The sequence below is a fragment of the Symphalangus syndactylus genome, chromosome 15, assembly GCF_028878055.3.
Source record: "Symphalangus syndactylus isolate Jambi chromosome 15, NHGRI_mSymSyn1-v2.1_pri, whole genome shotgun sequence".
NCBI classification, from domain to species: Eukaryota; Metazoa; Chordata; class Mammalia; order Primates; family Hylobatidae; genus Symphalangus; species Symphalangus syndactylus.
In genome coordinates, this window is record NC_072437.2 from 7,222,439 (window position 1) to 7,239,070 (window position 16,632).

Genomic DNA, 16,632 nt, shown 5'->3' on the forward strand with positions numbered 1-16,632 from the left:
CAGTGAGTGTGGGATCTGAGCCCAGGACTTCTGCCTCACGGCCCTGCTTGCTTCTGGGCGGGCCATTCTGCTCACGGCCACTCTCTGGGTGGTGTCAGGTGGTCTCATGTCACGGGGGGGCTTGGCATCTGCGCCATGGTCTCCCACAGGCCAGGCTGGCACCTGCCCCACCCACCCCCAAACCTTCTGTGCCCACATGGCCCCAAAATGTACTTCTGTGGAGAGTGACCCTCCTCTGACCATCTGGAGGCACAGGCTCTGTCGGAAACCCCTCCTGACCTGCCCACCACTGGCCACACTGTTCCGAGGCTGAGAGGGCTTCTGGGCTCATTCTCCAGCACAGAACCCTCCCGTCACAAGGTCCCTGAGCATCTCTGCTCAATGGCTGTGGGAGTCACTGGGAGGTGCAGCCAGGATTTTTGCCTCTGGGGTCTCCGGAATAAATGGCCTAAAACTTGGCCAGTGTGGCGATCACTGCCTGCTATGCCATAGTGGCCAGGGAGCAATGCCCCTAAAACCTGCAGCACTGGCCACTGCCTCACAGTGCGTCTGCCTTGATGGGTCGCCCCATCTCACAGCCACCTGCACACGAGCCTGGTTTGCACACATTGTGCGTCACTGTGCCTGGCACACAGGAGGCACTCACTGAGCCCCACCCGACTGCACAAACTGATGATGCTGGATGCCAACGCCGGGCTGGCCTCCCATGGCAGGCGCCACGCACAGCCCGGTCCTCTGAGAGGGGCCTTCCTGGTGGCACCAGATGTCTGACTCCTGCCTCTCCTGGTCTCCACACTCCGGCATCGCCTCTAGGCGTGTTTGCGTGGAGAGACCAATGCAGTGTGTGCACCGACAGCAGGATGCTCGTGGCAGACCCGCAGTCTTTGTCATCAACACTGGGTGGCGATGCTGGCTTTGGGGGCCCAAGCCTGCCGCCTCATCCCACCCTGTCCCAGGCCCATGGCCAGTGGCCTCCCTGTATTCTATCTCGCCACTCACAGAAAGCCGGAGCTGAGCCGTGGCAGGTGGCACGTCCCATATGAACCGTGTAGCCTTCGGGGGTGCCCAGGCCCTTCAGCAAAGCCTCTGGGGAGTCCCGGGCCCCCTCCTCTGGCAGCACCATGAGGTGGGCGCCTGCATTTCCCATTGGCAGGAAGGGAGGCTGGCGCTCCACCAGGACCCCGCATGACTCCCCCGGTTTCCTCCTGTGGGTCTGGGTGGGCTCCTGAACTGTCCTCTCATCCCCACCCTCTGCTTCTTCCCAGGAAGAGTCCTGCCAACTTCCACTCCCAAGAAGTCAGAGCGGCTTCCAGAGCCCGGCTGGGCTTAGGGCCTCAGGAGCCCCGGGCATTCTGGTTGCAGAATTTTCTGCCAGTTCACTGAAGCATCTGTCTGCAGAGTGGCTTTGCTGCCGATGATGATGGCATGGGCCCTTCCAGGGCCCTGTTCCACCCACGCTGATCTCATCCCACCACAAGCATCACGGTGGGCTCCTGTTTTACAGATGAGGAAACTGAGGCACGGCCACTCGGACAAAAGAGAAAGCAGAGCCAGCTCTGACCTGGATCAGGGCCTGCCACTGGCTCCCGTCCCGTATGGGGAGGCATTAGGAACCGGGGTCTGGCCAGGGTCAGCAAGCGTCTTCGGCAGAGGTCCTGACACTAACCATGCTGGGCTTGGCGGGTCAGCTGATCTGTCTGGCTGGACGTCTCTGCCACGGCCACTCCATGGACACTAACATGGGTGTGTTCCCATAAAACTTTACAAGAGCAGGCTGGCTTGGAAGCAGCCCACGGCTGTAGTTCACGGACCCTGTCTGCTCTGAAGTAGATGCTGCCTGAGTGCCCCCGCGGTGGGTTGCTGGTGCCTGCCTTGCTGCTGTGAGCGCCACCGGTGCCCGGGACGGCCCTGCAGGGATGGCATCGAGTCCGCTGTCTGAGCCGTGCTTGCTGGAGTCTGAGTGGGGGCAGTGTCTGTCACCTCCCCATTTCTCTGTTCATGTGTTTCTCATTCTTCCCCCACCACCCTGGGGACTCAGCAAGAGTGCAGCTTGTCAGGTCCTCCCACTGCAGCCAGGGCCTGGGAACCTGCATTTAGTGATGTGCGTGTCCCTGATTCTCGAGCAGGTGCTCCCAGGGTCTCTGCGAAATATCATTGACAAGGGCTGTGGCAGGGATAGAACATCCAATTCCACAGGATCCTGGGAGCTACAGCCTCAAACATCTATCAAAGAGCTTTTGTTTTTAAAAAATAGCTTCCGTGGCTCACGCTTGTAATCCCAGCACTTTGGGAGGCCGAGGTGCGCGGATCAAGAGGTCAGGAGACCGAGACCACGGTGAAACCCCGTCTCTACTAAAAATACAAAAAAATTAGCCGGGCGTGGTGGCGGGAGCCTGTAGTCCCAGCTACTCAGAGAGGCTGAGGCAGGAGAATGGCGTGAACTCGGGAGGCGGAGCTTGCAGTGAGCCGAGATTGCGCCACTGCACTCCAGCCTGGGCGACAGAGCGAGACTCCGTCTCAAAAAAAAAAAAAAAAGAAACAAGAAAAAAGAAAAAAAAATAGCTTCCATGTGAGGGTTCATTTCAGTGATGCTGAAAATTGTGAAAGAAAAGAGCATCTCAGAGGATGAGCACCGGGGGCTCCGAAAATGAATCACGGGCAACCCAGTGGGTGGCAGGCACTACAGGCGTGTGGAGGAGATGCAGCCATTTATTGTGAAGTTGGGAAGCAGGTGGGGAACGGTCTGTGCAGCCCGGCACCCAGCATAGGGAGAAATACATTTTGGGGGAGAGTTTGGGGCATTTGCCAACATGCATGGTGAGGCTTCTGAACTGCCTGAAATGAAGATGATAATGGATAAGAACGAGAAAAGTGAGAGCTAAACAATCGCCTTCAGAGGACAGCACACACGGAGTCAGCATCGGTGTGTGTGCATCCATGTGTGTGCGTGTGTGTGTGCATCGGTGTGTGCACGCATTGGTGTGTGTGCATATCTGTGTGTGCACATCGGTGTGTGCATATCTCTGTGCATCCGTGTGTGTGCACTGGTGTGTGTGCATTGGCTTTGTGTGCGTGCATCCGTGTGTGTGCATATCTGTGTGTATGCATCTGTGTATGTGCATATCTCTATGTGTGTGTGCATCGGTGTGTTTGCATATCTCTGTGTGTGCATCTGTGTGTGTGCATATCTCTGTGTGTGTGCATTGGCATGTGTGTGCGCATCCACGTGTGTACATGCCTCTACTGTCTCCAGCAATGAAGGCAGGGCAGCAGCCTGAGGCCAGCAGATCACGTGCGGGTGGGCTTGGCTGAAGGGAGATATGGAGGCTCAGCTGGGATGTCTGCCTCCAGGACAACCGTGGCACTCCCCTGCCCCTGTCCAGCGCCTGTCTGCCTCTGCCTCTCATCTTTTCTATTCCATCTCTGTGTCTCTATTAGTTTCTCTGAATCTTGGAGTCTCTCTCCATGTCCTCAGAATCTCTCCCTCAGTCTCTCTCTGTCTCTGTTTCTGTCTCTGTTTCTGTTTCTGTCTCCCTCCCCACCTCTCCCTCCCTCCCATGCCCTCCTCTACCCCACGAACTGCAGAAGAGTTGATGGGATTTGGTGCCAGGACAGTTCTACGCAGCGTTGGCCTTCTCTCCACGGGGCAGGGCTGCTGCTAGGGAAATGGGGCTCGCAGGAGAACACCTGGGCGTGGCTCTGAGCGTATGAGCTTTTGCAGCCACTCGATGTACTGGGAGACCCTGGTGTACACCCCAAAGTGGCCCACGGCCGCGCAGCCCTGGCCCCAGCTGACGATGCCTGTCAGGTACCATGTGCCCCGGTAGCGGGTGGCGTGTGGGCCGCCACTGTCCCCTTTGCAGGAGTCCTTGCTGCCATCCGAGTAGCCGGCACAGAACATGTACTCCGTGATATTCGGGGAGTCTCCCACCTTCCGTGACTGCTGCAGGCAGTCCTGGGTCATCAGCCGGGGCACGTTGAGGGCCATGAGCTCCAGGGCTGTGGCGCCACGGTCCAGCAGCTGACCCCAGCCGCTGACCAATGAGAAGCGCACGAAGGCCAGCGTCCTCTCGGAGAACGTCCGTTCAGGCAGGCAGAGGGGCACCACATGGTCAGTGAGGACCACGGGCCGGTGCAGGCGGAGCAGCGCGATGTCGTGGTTGGTGGTGCCCGGGACATACGTGCTGGGGATGATGACCTGCGCCACCCGCCGGCTCTGCTCGTCCCCATCGTGCTTGCTGAGGTCATGCTCGCCTGGAAGGAAGGAGCCCCCCTCAGGCCCATTCCACCACCTGCTGCCTCGCCCCTGGTGCATGGGGATGGGCTGTGGCCATTTCTAGGTCTGCAGGGGCCGCAGTCTCCTTTTGGGGCGAGGGGGCCTGCATCCAATCCCAAGGTGGGGCTGGCCTGCCCCAGGTGGCAGCCTGTGGCTTGTGTGGGGGCGTGTGAACTGGGGTGAATCTGGGGCCTGGGTGTTGAGGTGGGGAAGAGGTGCTGCACCCCGGCAGCTGGAGGGACAGGGCGTGCCCCAATTCTCCACAGTTCTTCCCGGCCCAGTGGCCCTCCTGGGAGTGCTCATCTCACCCATAAACCCAGTGAGCAGAACCCCTGCCACCTGATGGTCCCATGAAGCCCTGGGCATCGCAACCTTTTCTGGGCTCTTGGTCAACTGAGGCAGGATGGGCATAACCCCCAGTCTTTTACCGTTTTATTTGGGCATGGGAAAGTGGCTGAGAGCACGGTGGCCACAGCAGTCGTGCCCAGCATGGTCGCTCCCCTTTTGGAGACATCTGTCTGTCTGTGGAAGTGACAGCACGAAGCCCAGAGCCACGGCCCCTGAGACACTTGAGAGCTGCGGTCAGACAGGGGACAGCGGTACCTACCCAGCACCGCGATCAGGTTCCTCCAGCTCTTGATTTTGTCGAAACAGTGGGCCGCGGAGACCACCCAGATGGTGTTTATCAGGGTCCCCCCACACAACTGAGCTCCATTCACCAACAACAGGACCTGGGCGGGGGGACAGGAGGTGTGGAAGTCACATTGCTGTCATTGTTTCTCTGATGACTCGCCCTCCCGGGCATGCAAAGGGACCTCTGGCATTGCACAATTTGTTTCTGAAATCCTGGGGTCTTTGCAGATCCCTCCCAGGCAAAGCTGCTCAGACCTGGCTCTGGGAGGCTGTGCCCCTCCCTAGCTGAGACGTGCTCTTGGGCACGGCCAAAGAATACAAATGTCGCTGTGAGATTTCACTGTTCACGTCACAGGATCTTCACATAGCTTTGATCCAACGCTCCTGATTTTGCAAAGATCAGGCAAAGGTCCCACCTCAAAGAGTAACAGTGAGGACGACGTGACAACTCGGGTGGGGCATCTCGCAGGGTTCTCTGCACAGGGTAGACCCTCAGTGAGTGTCATTTTCTTTTCTCCTTCCTTGCCCCACTAAAAGCATGGGCGTGCAGTGAGCTGGAGGTGCTAGGTGGGCTGACTTGGAGCCTGGTGGGCTCGGGGCTGACCTGCCCATTTTCCCTTCCAGAACTGTTGTTCACATTCAAAAGGCTCCAAGACCCTCAGGGCTTGGAATCCTGAAGCGAGGGGAAGCCTTACCTGCCATGGACACTCCCCTTTGGGGCACACCCTGCCCCCCACAATTCGGCCTTGGGGTTTGCTGGCATTCCTTTTTTCCAGAATAGGTATTTTTCCACATGGATATTCAACTGTGTAAAACAAAAGTCAGAAAGATGCAGAGATTTGTGAGGGATGAAGGTGCCACTAGGCAAGATTCAGAAATGCCCATCCTCTGAGAGGCCTTGAGGCCGAGGCTATGGGAGGCCCCCAGGAGCAGGAGCTCCCAGGGCCCAGGGGTGGTGGAAGGCAGGGCCTCGGCTGGGCCTGACTGGTGGGGCCGGGCCATGAGAGGCCCTTGTGGAAGTGGCTGGCTGAGGAGACAACGGTCAGGGCTGGTTTTGGAGGAAACGGAGGGCTTACGTCTTAAAACCGCCCTCTGCTCACTTTTCAGGGGGAAGATGTGTTGCTTGACTTTAGTAAAAGGTGAATGAAATTCTACCTAAAGATGAATCAATGTCACAAACAACTGTGTTGTTTTGATCCCATACTTAGTTTTGATCTGCTCCAATCAAGGTCTTGGGCCAGAAAGAAAACCCGAGGAGGTGGCGGGCTGAGTCCCAGGCTGTGTGGCCAGGGTGGGCACGTCCACCTCTTTGAGACACAGTGGGCGTGGGGTGTCCCTGCTTTTGGAAGTGCAGCCCATTCGTTTCAGGCTGGGTTGGAGAAACATCCCATTTTCCCAGGAGCCTTTACGAGTTTTGGAATGCAGAGTGGGCAGCAGTCAGTACAGACATTGGCTGTGCCTAAGGAGATTCATGAACCCTGGCGGAGGTCCTGCGAGTGGGAGTTGGACGTGAGATAGTGCCTTGCTTGGCTCCCCTGGTCTGCTTAGAATGGGCAGGGGGCCTGAGGCCTTTCAGGGACTGCCCCCAGAGTGCCCATCCTAGTCACTGTCGCTCTGGCCTGTGCCACCCTTGGTGCCCAGATCCTGACTCACAGTTGGTCGGCACGTAATCGGTGCTCAGTAGATGTGAAGCCACCCCCACCCGTCTTTTGTCCAGTAAGATAATCCGTAGTGGGACGGGGACTGGTGTCATCTGGGACTGGGACATGAAGCCTGGTCACCTGTGGGTATGCAGGACACCCCGTCTGCCAGCAGAGAGTACCCCTCGTGGCACCGACAGGAGCGCTTGGCACCCGTGTGGTCACTGCAGTACTGCTCACAGCCGCCGTTCTCGTTCACGCAGATCAGCTGGTCGTCCTTGTCTGGGGACAGGAAGGGGACACCCTGAGAGGGGCTTCTGGGGGTCAGCGAGAGCCAGCCCCGGGGGTGGCCATGCTCTGGGTCAGCAGCAGTGTTCTGCCTGGAAGGTGGCACTGAGCTGTGGGTGACAGATCCTGAGCTTGGCACCACCTGCTCTGTGGACTGACCCAAAGGACAAGGCGTGGATCAGAGGAGCCACATGTCTGAACAGCCTTGCCAGTGGGCGGCAGCGCTGGCTGCAGTTGCATTTGGGGGGTGCCTGGCTGGTGGGCAGTGGCCTCCAGGGTGACCACTCTTCCGAGCAGCTGATGGGAGCCTGAGGGGAGCCTGGGGGAAAGTGAAAGTCCCCATGGGGACGGTAAAAGTGTCCAAGGGACTTCCAGTCAGAGACCCAACTGTCGAGAGGACCAGAGAGCTGAGACAGTTTTCCAAGCTGGCCTCGTACCACCGTGAGCCCGCCTGGGGACAGTTAGTCCCAGCTCTGGTCATGGGCTCAGAAAGAAGAAGCAGAACCAGCAGCCCGACTTTGGTTGACGTGGGCAAGGGGAGTGGCCCTGAGCAAGTCCAGGACTCCGGCGGGAAGGCCTGCCCTGCAGGATGTACACCAGGGCTGCTGGGCACCAGGGCTGCTGGGCACCAGGGCTGCTGGGCACCAGGGCTGCTGGGCACCAGGACTGAGCAGAGATCCCCAGGTGTTCTGGACCCAGATGACCAGCAGGAAGCCTCTCTCTTCAGCCTCCTCCACCGTGCTGGGCTCTCTTCTGCTTAGAGAAGAAAGTGGCTGCTGCACAGGAGAGCTCATTCAGTGTAAGAATGTGGTCTTGGGTGGTCAAGGATGAACTGCTGTGCCAGAGAAAGGGTAGCCTTTGCCTTGGCTCCTCGGAAGTGACCGCTAAGCCCTTGGAAGGTCTTGCCTGAGGGAATGTTGGTGTTTACCTGGGCCTTGAGCCGTGCTGGATGGTCTAGCTGACAATGTGATGTATGGCGGGGCCTTGGGCCGCACTATCGGCTTAGCCTCTGGAGGGGCTGAGACTGAGGTCAGCCGTGTGGGTGGTCAGCTGGGTCTATGTGATTGAGCCCTGATAAAACCTCTGGACACCGGGGCTTGTAGAGCTTCCCAAGTTGGCAGTACTTCCCCACGTCTCGTCACACGTCATTCTGGGAGAATTAAGAACTGTCCACATGACCCCACAGGGAGAGGACAATGGGAAGCTTGTGCCTGATCCCTCTGCAGACTTAAGCCTGCATCCTTTGCTGTAATAAATGGTAACTGTGAGTGTATCCACTTCAGTGGGTTCTATGAGTCCTTCTAGTGAATTACTGAACCCAAGGGAGGTTGGGGGCCTCAAACTTTGTGATAATTTAATATTCGGATGGTAAAAAAAAAAAAAAAAACAACCCTCAAACCTCTGTAATGGAAAGTAGAGAAGGGGAAGTTTACCAAGCGGTCCTGTGTCGTGGGATGTGGAAGTGGGACAGGGACACAGGGACTCTCAGCTGGGCCATCTCGAGGGCTGAGAATTGCCCAGGGCCGGGAGCCCAAGGGGCCATTAAGTCTGAGAATTAGAACCTTGGGTTCCTGTCAAAGACCTCAGACTGGAAGGGACTTCAAGGTCACCTAGACCAACTTCCAACTGGGGCTGAGCCCAGAATGCCCGGTCCACACGCCTCACCAGGTTGTGCACCCTGCAGCCTGGTCGGCCAGGCCACCTCCACCAGCTCCCCAGGGCCCTCTGCAAATATGGGACCCAAAGCGGGGCCTTACACGTCTCACAGTTCCGGCCCTCGAAGGCAGGGAGGCAGAAGCAGATATAGGACTGGAGCTGGTCCTTGCAGGAGCCCCCATTCTGGCATGGACTTGAGGCACACTGGTCCCCATCTGTGGAGTGGGCTGGTGTCAGTACGCTGAGGAGAAGGGTTGCAGGCAGGATTGGTGGCGATCGTCCACTCACCGCTGTAAGAAATCCAGAACAGCTTCTGAGGGAACAAGAGAGAAAGCCTCGTGAGATGCACCTTCACCAGAGCACCCGATGGGAAGCACTGGACAAACCATGAACTGGGGGTGGGGGACTTGGACCTGGGCCTGGCGGGGCGGGCTCAGGAGGCCAGACTTTGCTCTGGAGCTGAGGTAGGTTTCTTCTCATCTTGGCCCCTCCCTGGGACATCTGGAACTATGGGTGACCACACATTTCCTGCTCTCAAGTCAGAACACCCGAGGTTCAGCCCTGACTCTTCTGTCGCTGAGCTGTGGACCTGGGACGAGGTACACAGGCTCTGAGCCACAGCTCCACCTCTGACAGGGTGGCCACACATACGGGGAAAGGGTGCAGTAGCAGATGCAAAATATTCCACAAACAGCAAAAGCACTCCACAGAAAAAAGTGATTGCTGAAGAAACTGTTGGCCACCTGAACTTAAACGCACAGGGTGCTGAGAGAATACAACAGATGAGAAATGCTTTGAAAACTAGGTGTATAAAAATGCTAGGCATGACCATCCTCAATTTGCCTGGAAAGGTTCATGTTAACCTTTGCCTCAGACAGCTGGACCTCCTGTGAGTGTGAGGCTTCCTTGAGCATGACGTGTCCTGTGAGTGTGAGGTGTCTTGTGCATATGAGATGTGTTTCTCTGTGACTGTGAGGCATCCTGTGTGAGAGATCCTATCAGTGTGAGGTGTGGCGACCTGTGAGTGTGAGATAATCTGAGTGTGAGGTGACTTGTGAGAGTGAGGTGTCCTGTGAGAATGAGATGATCTGTGTGAGGTGTGGTGACCTGTGAGTGTGAAGGGTGCCTTGTGTGAGGTGACCTGTGAGTGTGAAGTGTGCCCTGAGTGTGAGGTATCCTGTGAGAATGAAGTGGTCTGTCAGTATGAGGTGATCTGTGTGAGGTATGGTGACCTGTGAGAGTGAAGTGTGCCCTGTGTGAGGTGTCCTGTGAGAGTAAGATGACCTGTGTGAGGTGTCCTGTAAGAGTGACGTGACCTGTGAGCGTGAGGTGACCTGTGAGTGTGAGGTGTCCTGTAAGAGTGAGGTGTCCTGTAAGAGTGAGGTGACCTGTGAGTGTGAGGTGTCCTGTAAGAGTGAGACGATCTGTGAGTGTGAGGTGTCCAGTAAGAGTGAGGTGACCTGTGAGTGTGAGGTGTCCTGTAAGAGTGACGTGACCTGTGAGCGTGAGGTGTCCTGTGAGCGTGAGGTGACCTGTGAGTGTGAGGTGTCTTGTGAGAGTAAGATGACCTGTGTGAGGTGTCCTGTAAGAGTGACGTGACCTGTGAGCGTGAGGTGTCCTGTGAGCGTGAGGTGACCTGTGAGTGTGAGGTGTCCTGTGAGAGTAAGATGACCTGTGTGAGGTGTCCTGTAAGAGTGACGTGACCTGTGAGCGTGAGGTGTCCTGTGAGCGTGAGGTGACCTGTGAGTGTGAGGTGTCCTGTAAGAGTGAGGTGACCTGTGAGTGTGAGGTGACCTGTGAGTGTGAGGTGTCCTGTAAGAGTGAGGTGACCTGTGAGTGTGAGGTGTCCTGTAAGAGTGAGACGATCTGTGAGTGTGAGGTGTCCAGTAAGAGTGAGGTGACCTGTGAGTGTGAGGTGTCCTGTAAGAGTGAGGTGACCTGTGAGTGTGAGGTGTCCTGTAAGAGTGACGTGACCTGTGAGCGTGAGGTGTCCTGTGAGCGTGAGGTGACCTGTGAGTGTGAGGTGTCTTGTGAGAGTAAGATGACCTGTGTGAGGTGTCCTGTAAGAGTGACGTGACCTGTGAGCATGAGGTGTCCTGTGAGCGTGAGGTGACCTGTGAGTGTGAGGTGACCTGTGAGTGTGAGGTGTCCTGTAAGAGTGAGGTGACCTGTGAGTGTGAGGTGACCTGTGAGTGTGAGGTGTCCTGTAAGAGTGAGATGATCTGTGAGTATGAGGTGTCCTGTGAGCGTGAGGTGTCCTGTGAGCGTGAGGTGACCTGTGAGTGTGAGGTGTCCTGTAAGAGTGAGGTGACCTGTGAGTATGAGGTGTCCTGTAAAAGTGAGATGACCTGTGTGAGGTGTCCTGTAAGAGTGAGGTGACCTGTGAGTGTGAGGTGTCCTGTAAGCATGAGGTGACCTGTGAGTGTGAGGTGTCCTGTGAGAGTGAGGTGATCTGTGAGTGGGAGGTGAGGTGTGGTGACCTGTGAGTGAAGTGTGCCCTATGTGAAGTGATCTGTGTGAGTGAGGTGATCTGTGAGATGTCCCGTGTGTGAGGTGACCTGTGAGAATGAAGTGTGCCCTGTGAGTGTGAGGTGATCTGTGAGTGTGAGGTGTCCTGTGTGTGAGGGGACCCATGAGTGTGAAGTGCACCCTGTGAATGTGAGGTGTCCTGTGTGAGGGGACCTGTGAGAATGAAGTGTGCCCTGTGTGAAGTGTCCTGTAAGAGGTGATCTGTGTGAGGTGTGACCTGTGAGAGTGAAGTGTGCCCTGTGTGTGAGGTGATCTGTGTGAGCGAGGTGATTTGTGTGAGGTGACCTGTGGGTGAGGTATCCTATGAGTGTGACGTGACCTGTGAGTGTGATGGATGTCGTGTGAGAGTGAGGTGATCTATGTGAGCTGATCTGTGAGTGTGAGGTGTGGTGACCTGTGAGAGTCGTGTGCCCTGTGTGAGGTGACCTGTGAGTGTGAAGTGTGCCCTGTGTGAAATGTCCTGTGAGAGGTGACTGTGTGAGGTGTCCTGTGTGAGGGGACCTGAGAGTTTGATATAACGTGTGTGAGGTGATGAGTATGAGGTGTCCTGTGCGAGGGGACCCATGAGTGTGAAGTGCACCCTGTGAGTGTGAGGTGACCTGTGTGAGGGGACCCATGAGTGTGAAGTGCACCCTGTGAGTGTGAGGTGACCTGTGTGAGGGGACCTGTGAGAAGTGTGCACTGTGTGAGGTGTCCTGTGTGAGGGGACCTGTGAGTTTGACATAACCTGTGTGAGGTGACCAGTGTGAGGTGACCTGTGAGTGTGAAGTGTGCCCTGTCCGAAGTGTCCTGTGAGAGTGAGGTGATCTGTGAGTGTGAGGTGAAATGACCTGTGAGTTTGATGTGCACCCTGAGTGTGAGGTGTCCTGAGTGTGAAGTGTGCCCTGTGTGAGGTGTCCTCTGAGAGGTGATCTGTGTGAGTTGTCGAGTGTGAGGTGACCCGTGAGTGTGAAGTGTGCCCCATGTGAGGTATCTTGTGTGAGGTGTCCTGTGTGAGGTGTAATGACCTGTGGGTTTGAAGTGCACCCTGAGTGTGAGGTGTCCTGTGAGTGTGAGGTGGCCTGTGGTGTGAAGCGTGCCCTGTGTGAGGTATCCTGTTTGAGGTGATCTTTCAGTGTGAGGTGACCCGTGAGTGTGAAGTGGAGAAAGTCCCAGGTCCCTAAATGTTGTTTCTCCCCGACATGTGCCCTGAGGAGGCGCCGCTGGTGGCATGCTGTGGGCCGCGTGCGGCTCCCCCAGGCCAGCTTCTCACCATGTCCCTTCTGTGAGCCGCGCGCGTCTGTGATGCGCAGGCTGCCCCGGATCCTTAGGGTATTGGGGGGACTCCCTTGGGAAGTTAAGGGTGACACCCTAAGTGTGCTTTTCAAATCGTATTTTCTGATGTGGCCCCATAGGGGAGCGTGTGCGTGGGGGGGCGTCCCTGGAAACGGGGAGGGAGGGGCATCGCCCAGGAAAGCTGAGTCACCCCAGGCGGAAAGCGACCCCCGCAGGAAGCGCTGTGCGGGCGCCGCTGCGTGTTCGCCGCTCACAGCCACAGCCAAAGAGACGCAGGCGGCCCCACACGGCCTGGTCCACCGCCGCCTGCAGTCTCAGCGGTGCGGGGCGCCCCGAGGCTGGGCTCACCGTCCTCTCCAGGTCCTTGAAGATCTCCCGGGCCTCCTCAAAGGAGCACTGCTCCTCCTTGCACTCCCGCTCCAGGGAGCCCGGCCGCAGCTCCTCCAGGAACGTGTTGGCGCGCCGGCGCCTATGCAGGACGCCGTGGGCTTCCTCCTGGGTTATGAAGACTGAGAAATGCGAGTTCCGTGAAATGCTCACCGCTTGCCCTGCCCAGTGCCTCGGAGACCGTCCCACGGCCCCGCCCCACGCAGCGGGGGCATCGCAGGTTCCCGCCCGTCCTGGAGGAGGGGAGCGGCGCTGCTCGCAGGATTGGCTGGACGTCCTCCCTGCCGTGCTCCCAGGGCAGTCACCCCTCTCGCTCATCCTTCCCGGCCCGGCCTCTCTGCTTCCAGGAGCTGATCCCGAGGGCGCGCTCAGGGGCACGCGAGGAAGCTGGGCCGAAGGGGGCTGCGGGCGCCGCCGCGTAAATGTGAGGCTGGGGGTTGATGCCGACGAGGAGAAGGCGGCGCGGCCCGGGTGCTGGGCACCCCCCTGGGGCCCACGTGAACCGCGCGCCAACGCCGCCTTGGCCCTGCACAGCCGCCCGCGGAAATCCAAATCCCTCGTCTCCACCCGCACCGCGTCTCCGGCGGCCAGATCTGCCTTCCCCAGGCCTCCGTCCTAGTCCGAGACGCGGCCCCTGCCCGGCTCCCCCGACAGCGAGCCCCAGGCTTCCTCGCCAGCTCTTGGCGGTCCTGGGCTTCTGCCGCCTTCCCTGCCTCCGCTTGGGGCCTCTCTGTCCCCTGCGACCCCTCGGAGCTCCAGACCTCGCGCGGATCCTCCTGGGGCCGGTCCTGAGAGCAGAGCCCCCCGCTGCAGCTCCTGGCCTCTCCGTAACCCCGACGGTTACTTGTAGGCAAATAGGACCCCCGCTTTGCCCATGGGAAAACGGCAACCCCAAGCCGCCCAGGGCGAGGCAACCCCGTGCGCTCAGCTCCGAGCAGGCCGTTCTTCAGGACGCCCTACAGCTGAGGGGACCGTTTCCCGGGAGCGCTGTGAGCTGTGGGCACCACGCGGTGGTGGAGTGAGGAGTGACCCCCCGGGGCGGCCGCGCTGCCTGAACCTGCCTTAGCCCGCGAGGGGAGACGGGCTGTGGGGCGGGCGGGAGAGGGAGGCCCCGGGAGGAGGCGAGCGGGGCTGAGAGGACGCGCGGGAGGGGCTCTGGAGAGGCCGCAGGAGGCGCGTTCGGGAGGGACGAACAAAAAGGAGGACGGGGCCTCAGGTGGACGCTGTTGGCCGGTGGGCAGGAGCCCGAGTTCTGCAGGAGCGGCCTAAATTGGTTACTGAGCGCGGAAGAAGGGACGGAAACTGAGCTCTACTGGGCCACGTGGGGCCACGAGAAAGGCCACCGCCTGTTTTCTTTAAAATCAGTTTCACACGTCGACGTCCCTAGAGAACCGGTCTGGTTTGGAAGGAGGCTGAGGATGCAGGCGGGGACACCAAAGAATCGGGCTCCAGGAGGTGGGAATTCATGGACACCGAGTCCTCACAGGAGGTGCCCTGGGCAGCAGGAGTGGGAGGGGAGGCCCAGGTCCCTGCAGTCCCCGACACCCACGCTCCCGGGACACCCATGCTCCCGGGACACCCACGCCCCCGGGACACCCACGCCCCCGGGACACCCACAACCCTGGGACACCCACGCCCCCCGCACACCCACGCCCCTGGGGACACCCACGCCCCTGGAACACCCACACTTCTAGGACACCCACACCCTTGGAGGCTGGTGTGAGCAGAGCCGGTGACCGCCCTGGGATGAAAGCAGATTTGCATCAGAAAACCTCTCAAGAACTGAGGAAAACCTGATGAAGAACACACGATTATCTGGAAGGAACAGAATGGAACCAAGAAGATAAAATCGCCTGCACCCCAGTCCCAGGGAAGGCCAAGCTGGAGCGGTCACTTCCTCTTGAGCAGGGAACACCCTCCTTGGGGGGCACTGCAGTAGCCACCCCGAGGGCGGGCTCTTTGCCATGGGAGGCAAAGGAGGTGATGTTGGCCCCCACTGGGCCCCAGGACAAAACCAGTGGCAGTCCCTGCTCACCTCTGTGAGGCCCCGGCTTCCACGGCATGTCCCGTGTTTTCTCCTCCTGAGGCCTCAGCGACCCCACCTGGGGCAGGAAGGTGGCCGGGGTCATAAGGCCATGCTGTGAGCTAGGGCTGCAGCCCCACATCCCAGGCACTGTCCCTCACAGCCCACCTCCTACTCGCCATCCCCACGCCCCACTCACCATCCCCACAGGCCATCCCCATCCCCTACTCGCCATCCCCACACGCCATCCCCACCCCCCACTTGCCATCCCCACATGTCATTCCCACTCCCCACTCGCCATCCCCACGCCACACCCCCTACTTGCCATCCCCACACCCCACTCACCATTCCCAGGCCCCACCCCCACTTGCCATCCCCACCCCACAGTCACCATCCCCACGCCCACCCCCCACTCGCCATCCCCATGCCACACCTGCCATCCCCATGCCCCATCCTCCACGCCATCTCCTCACCCCATCCCTACACCCTACACACCCTTTCCATGCCCCATCCCCCACACCCCACACACCCCATCCCCCACACCTCCATGCCCTATCCCCTGCACCCCACATGCCATTTCCCACGTCCCATCCCCCATACCCCACACACTTTCCCACACCTCATCCCTACACCCCATGCCCTATCCCTCATACCCCACATGCCGTTTCCCAGGCCCCACCCCCCATGGCCCATCCCCCACACCCCACACACTGTCCCCACCCCCCATCCTCCACACCCCATCCCCCACGCCCCACATGCCGTTTCCCACACCCCATCCCCCATGCCCCAGGCACCATCCCCCACGCACCTCCCCTACTTGTGCTCCCCAGTCTGGGAGCACCCTGTGAGCACTTCCCGCACTCTGAGAGGCCCAAGACTCCCTGCGCTTGTCTGACCTCACAGGCAGGGGCCCATGGGGGCCAGGAAAGCACCACCCACTCCTAAAGTTCTTTGAAAAATAATCCCGCCAAAGCCTGGGCCACCAAGAAGGGCCTCCCCTCCTGTGCCTGGATGCTGGTTTCTAGAAGGAAAGAAATTGAACAGGAGCTGCCAGAAAGCCCTCCTGGCAGATGGGGGTGTCCAGAGCAAGGGTGGGGTTTGGGAAGCCCGGGCTGGCTCCTGGATTTGCCCACTGCCCTTCCACCAAGTTTATGGGGAAAACCTCCCCGGACGCACCTGCAGCCAGACAGCCCTGAAGCCCAAGCAGAAGGTAGAGGAGCCTGAGAGCCTGGGAGACCATGATGAAATCTCTGCAGTGCTGCCCCTGCCTGTTGACATTCCCCATGGGACTGGCGGGCAAAGTTCTCTGCCTCCAAGGGCGACAGAGGGATGGGGGAGGGGAGGACAGCGGCGTCCTCTGAACACCCCAGCTAAGAGCTGCAACTGGCTGGCCAGTGGCCATGCATCCCCTGCTGCCCAGCCACTGAGCTCAAGCGGGGAGGACAGGAGAAAGGTCAGGCAATCCCAGCTGTGCTGCAAAGCGATGGTTTTGTTGTCAGTGTGCAGGTGTTAAGGTGTGTGTGTGGCACCAACACTTCAAATACGATCTAGAATTCCTAACCCCTAGGACATAGGAATGTAAGCTGGGAAACAAGATTTAAACTGCAGATGAAAACTTGTCCCATAGCAATAACGAGAGTCAAATCTCAAGAGCATATCTTGGGTGTGGATGTAAATATTTGAGAGAGCCTCCAGGAGACCAGGCCAGCCAGGCCGCTGCCTGCAAGGGAGGCTTGTTTCCTAGGTGAGCCACAGAGCCTCACTGAGAAGTGCCGGGAATAGGATCATTCTGGCCCTGAGCTGGGCACCTCCACTCCGTTTTGACTGCAGGCAGCACCCCCATTCTCCAGCGATCCACGTCTTACGTCTTTTTGTTTGTTTTGTTTTGTTTGTTTGAGACAGAGTCTTGTTCTGTTGCCAGGCTG

General features: G+C 58.6%; 1 protein-coding gene across 1 annotated transcript; it reads right to left on the bottom strand.

Moving 5' to 3' along the window:
* Window positions 1–3,565: 3,565 nt before the first annotated feature.
* Window positions 3,566–16,086, bottom strand: F7 (coagulation factor VII). The gene is given in 10 exon segments (XM_055245331.2): window positions 3,566–4,254; window positions 4,884–5,007; window positions 5,605–5,714; window positions 6,691–6,831; window positions 8,595–8,708; window positions 8,782–8,806; window positions 12,646–12,806; window positions 14,720–14,756; window positions 14,758–14,786; window positions 15,884–16,086. Coding segments are annotated over 10 exon segments (1,446 nt in total). The 5' UTR covers window positions 15,993–16,086; the 3' UTR covers window positions 3,566–3,658.
* Window positions 16,087–16,632: the final 546 nt, after the last annotated feature.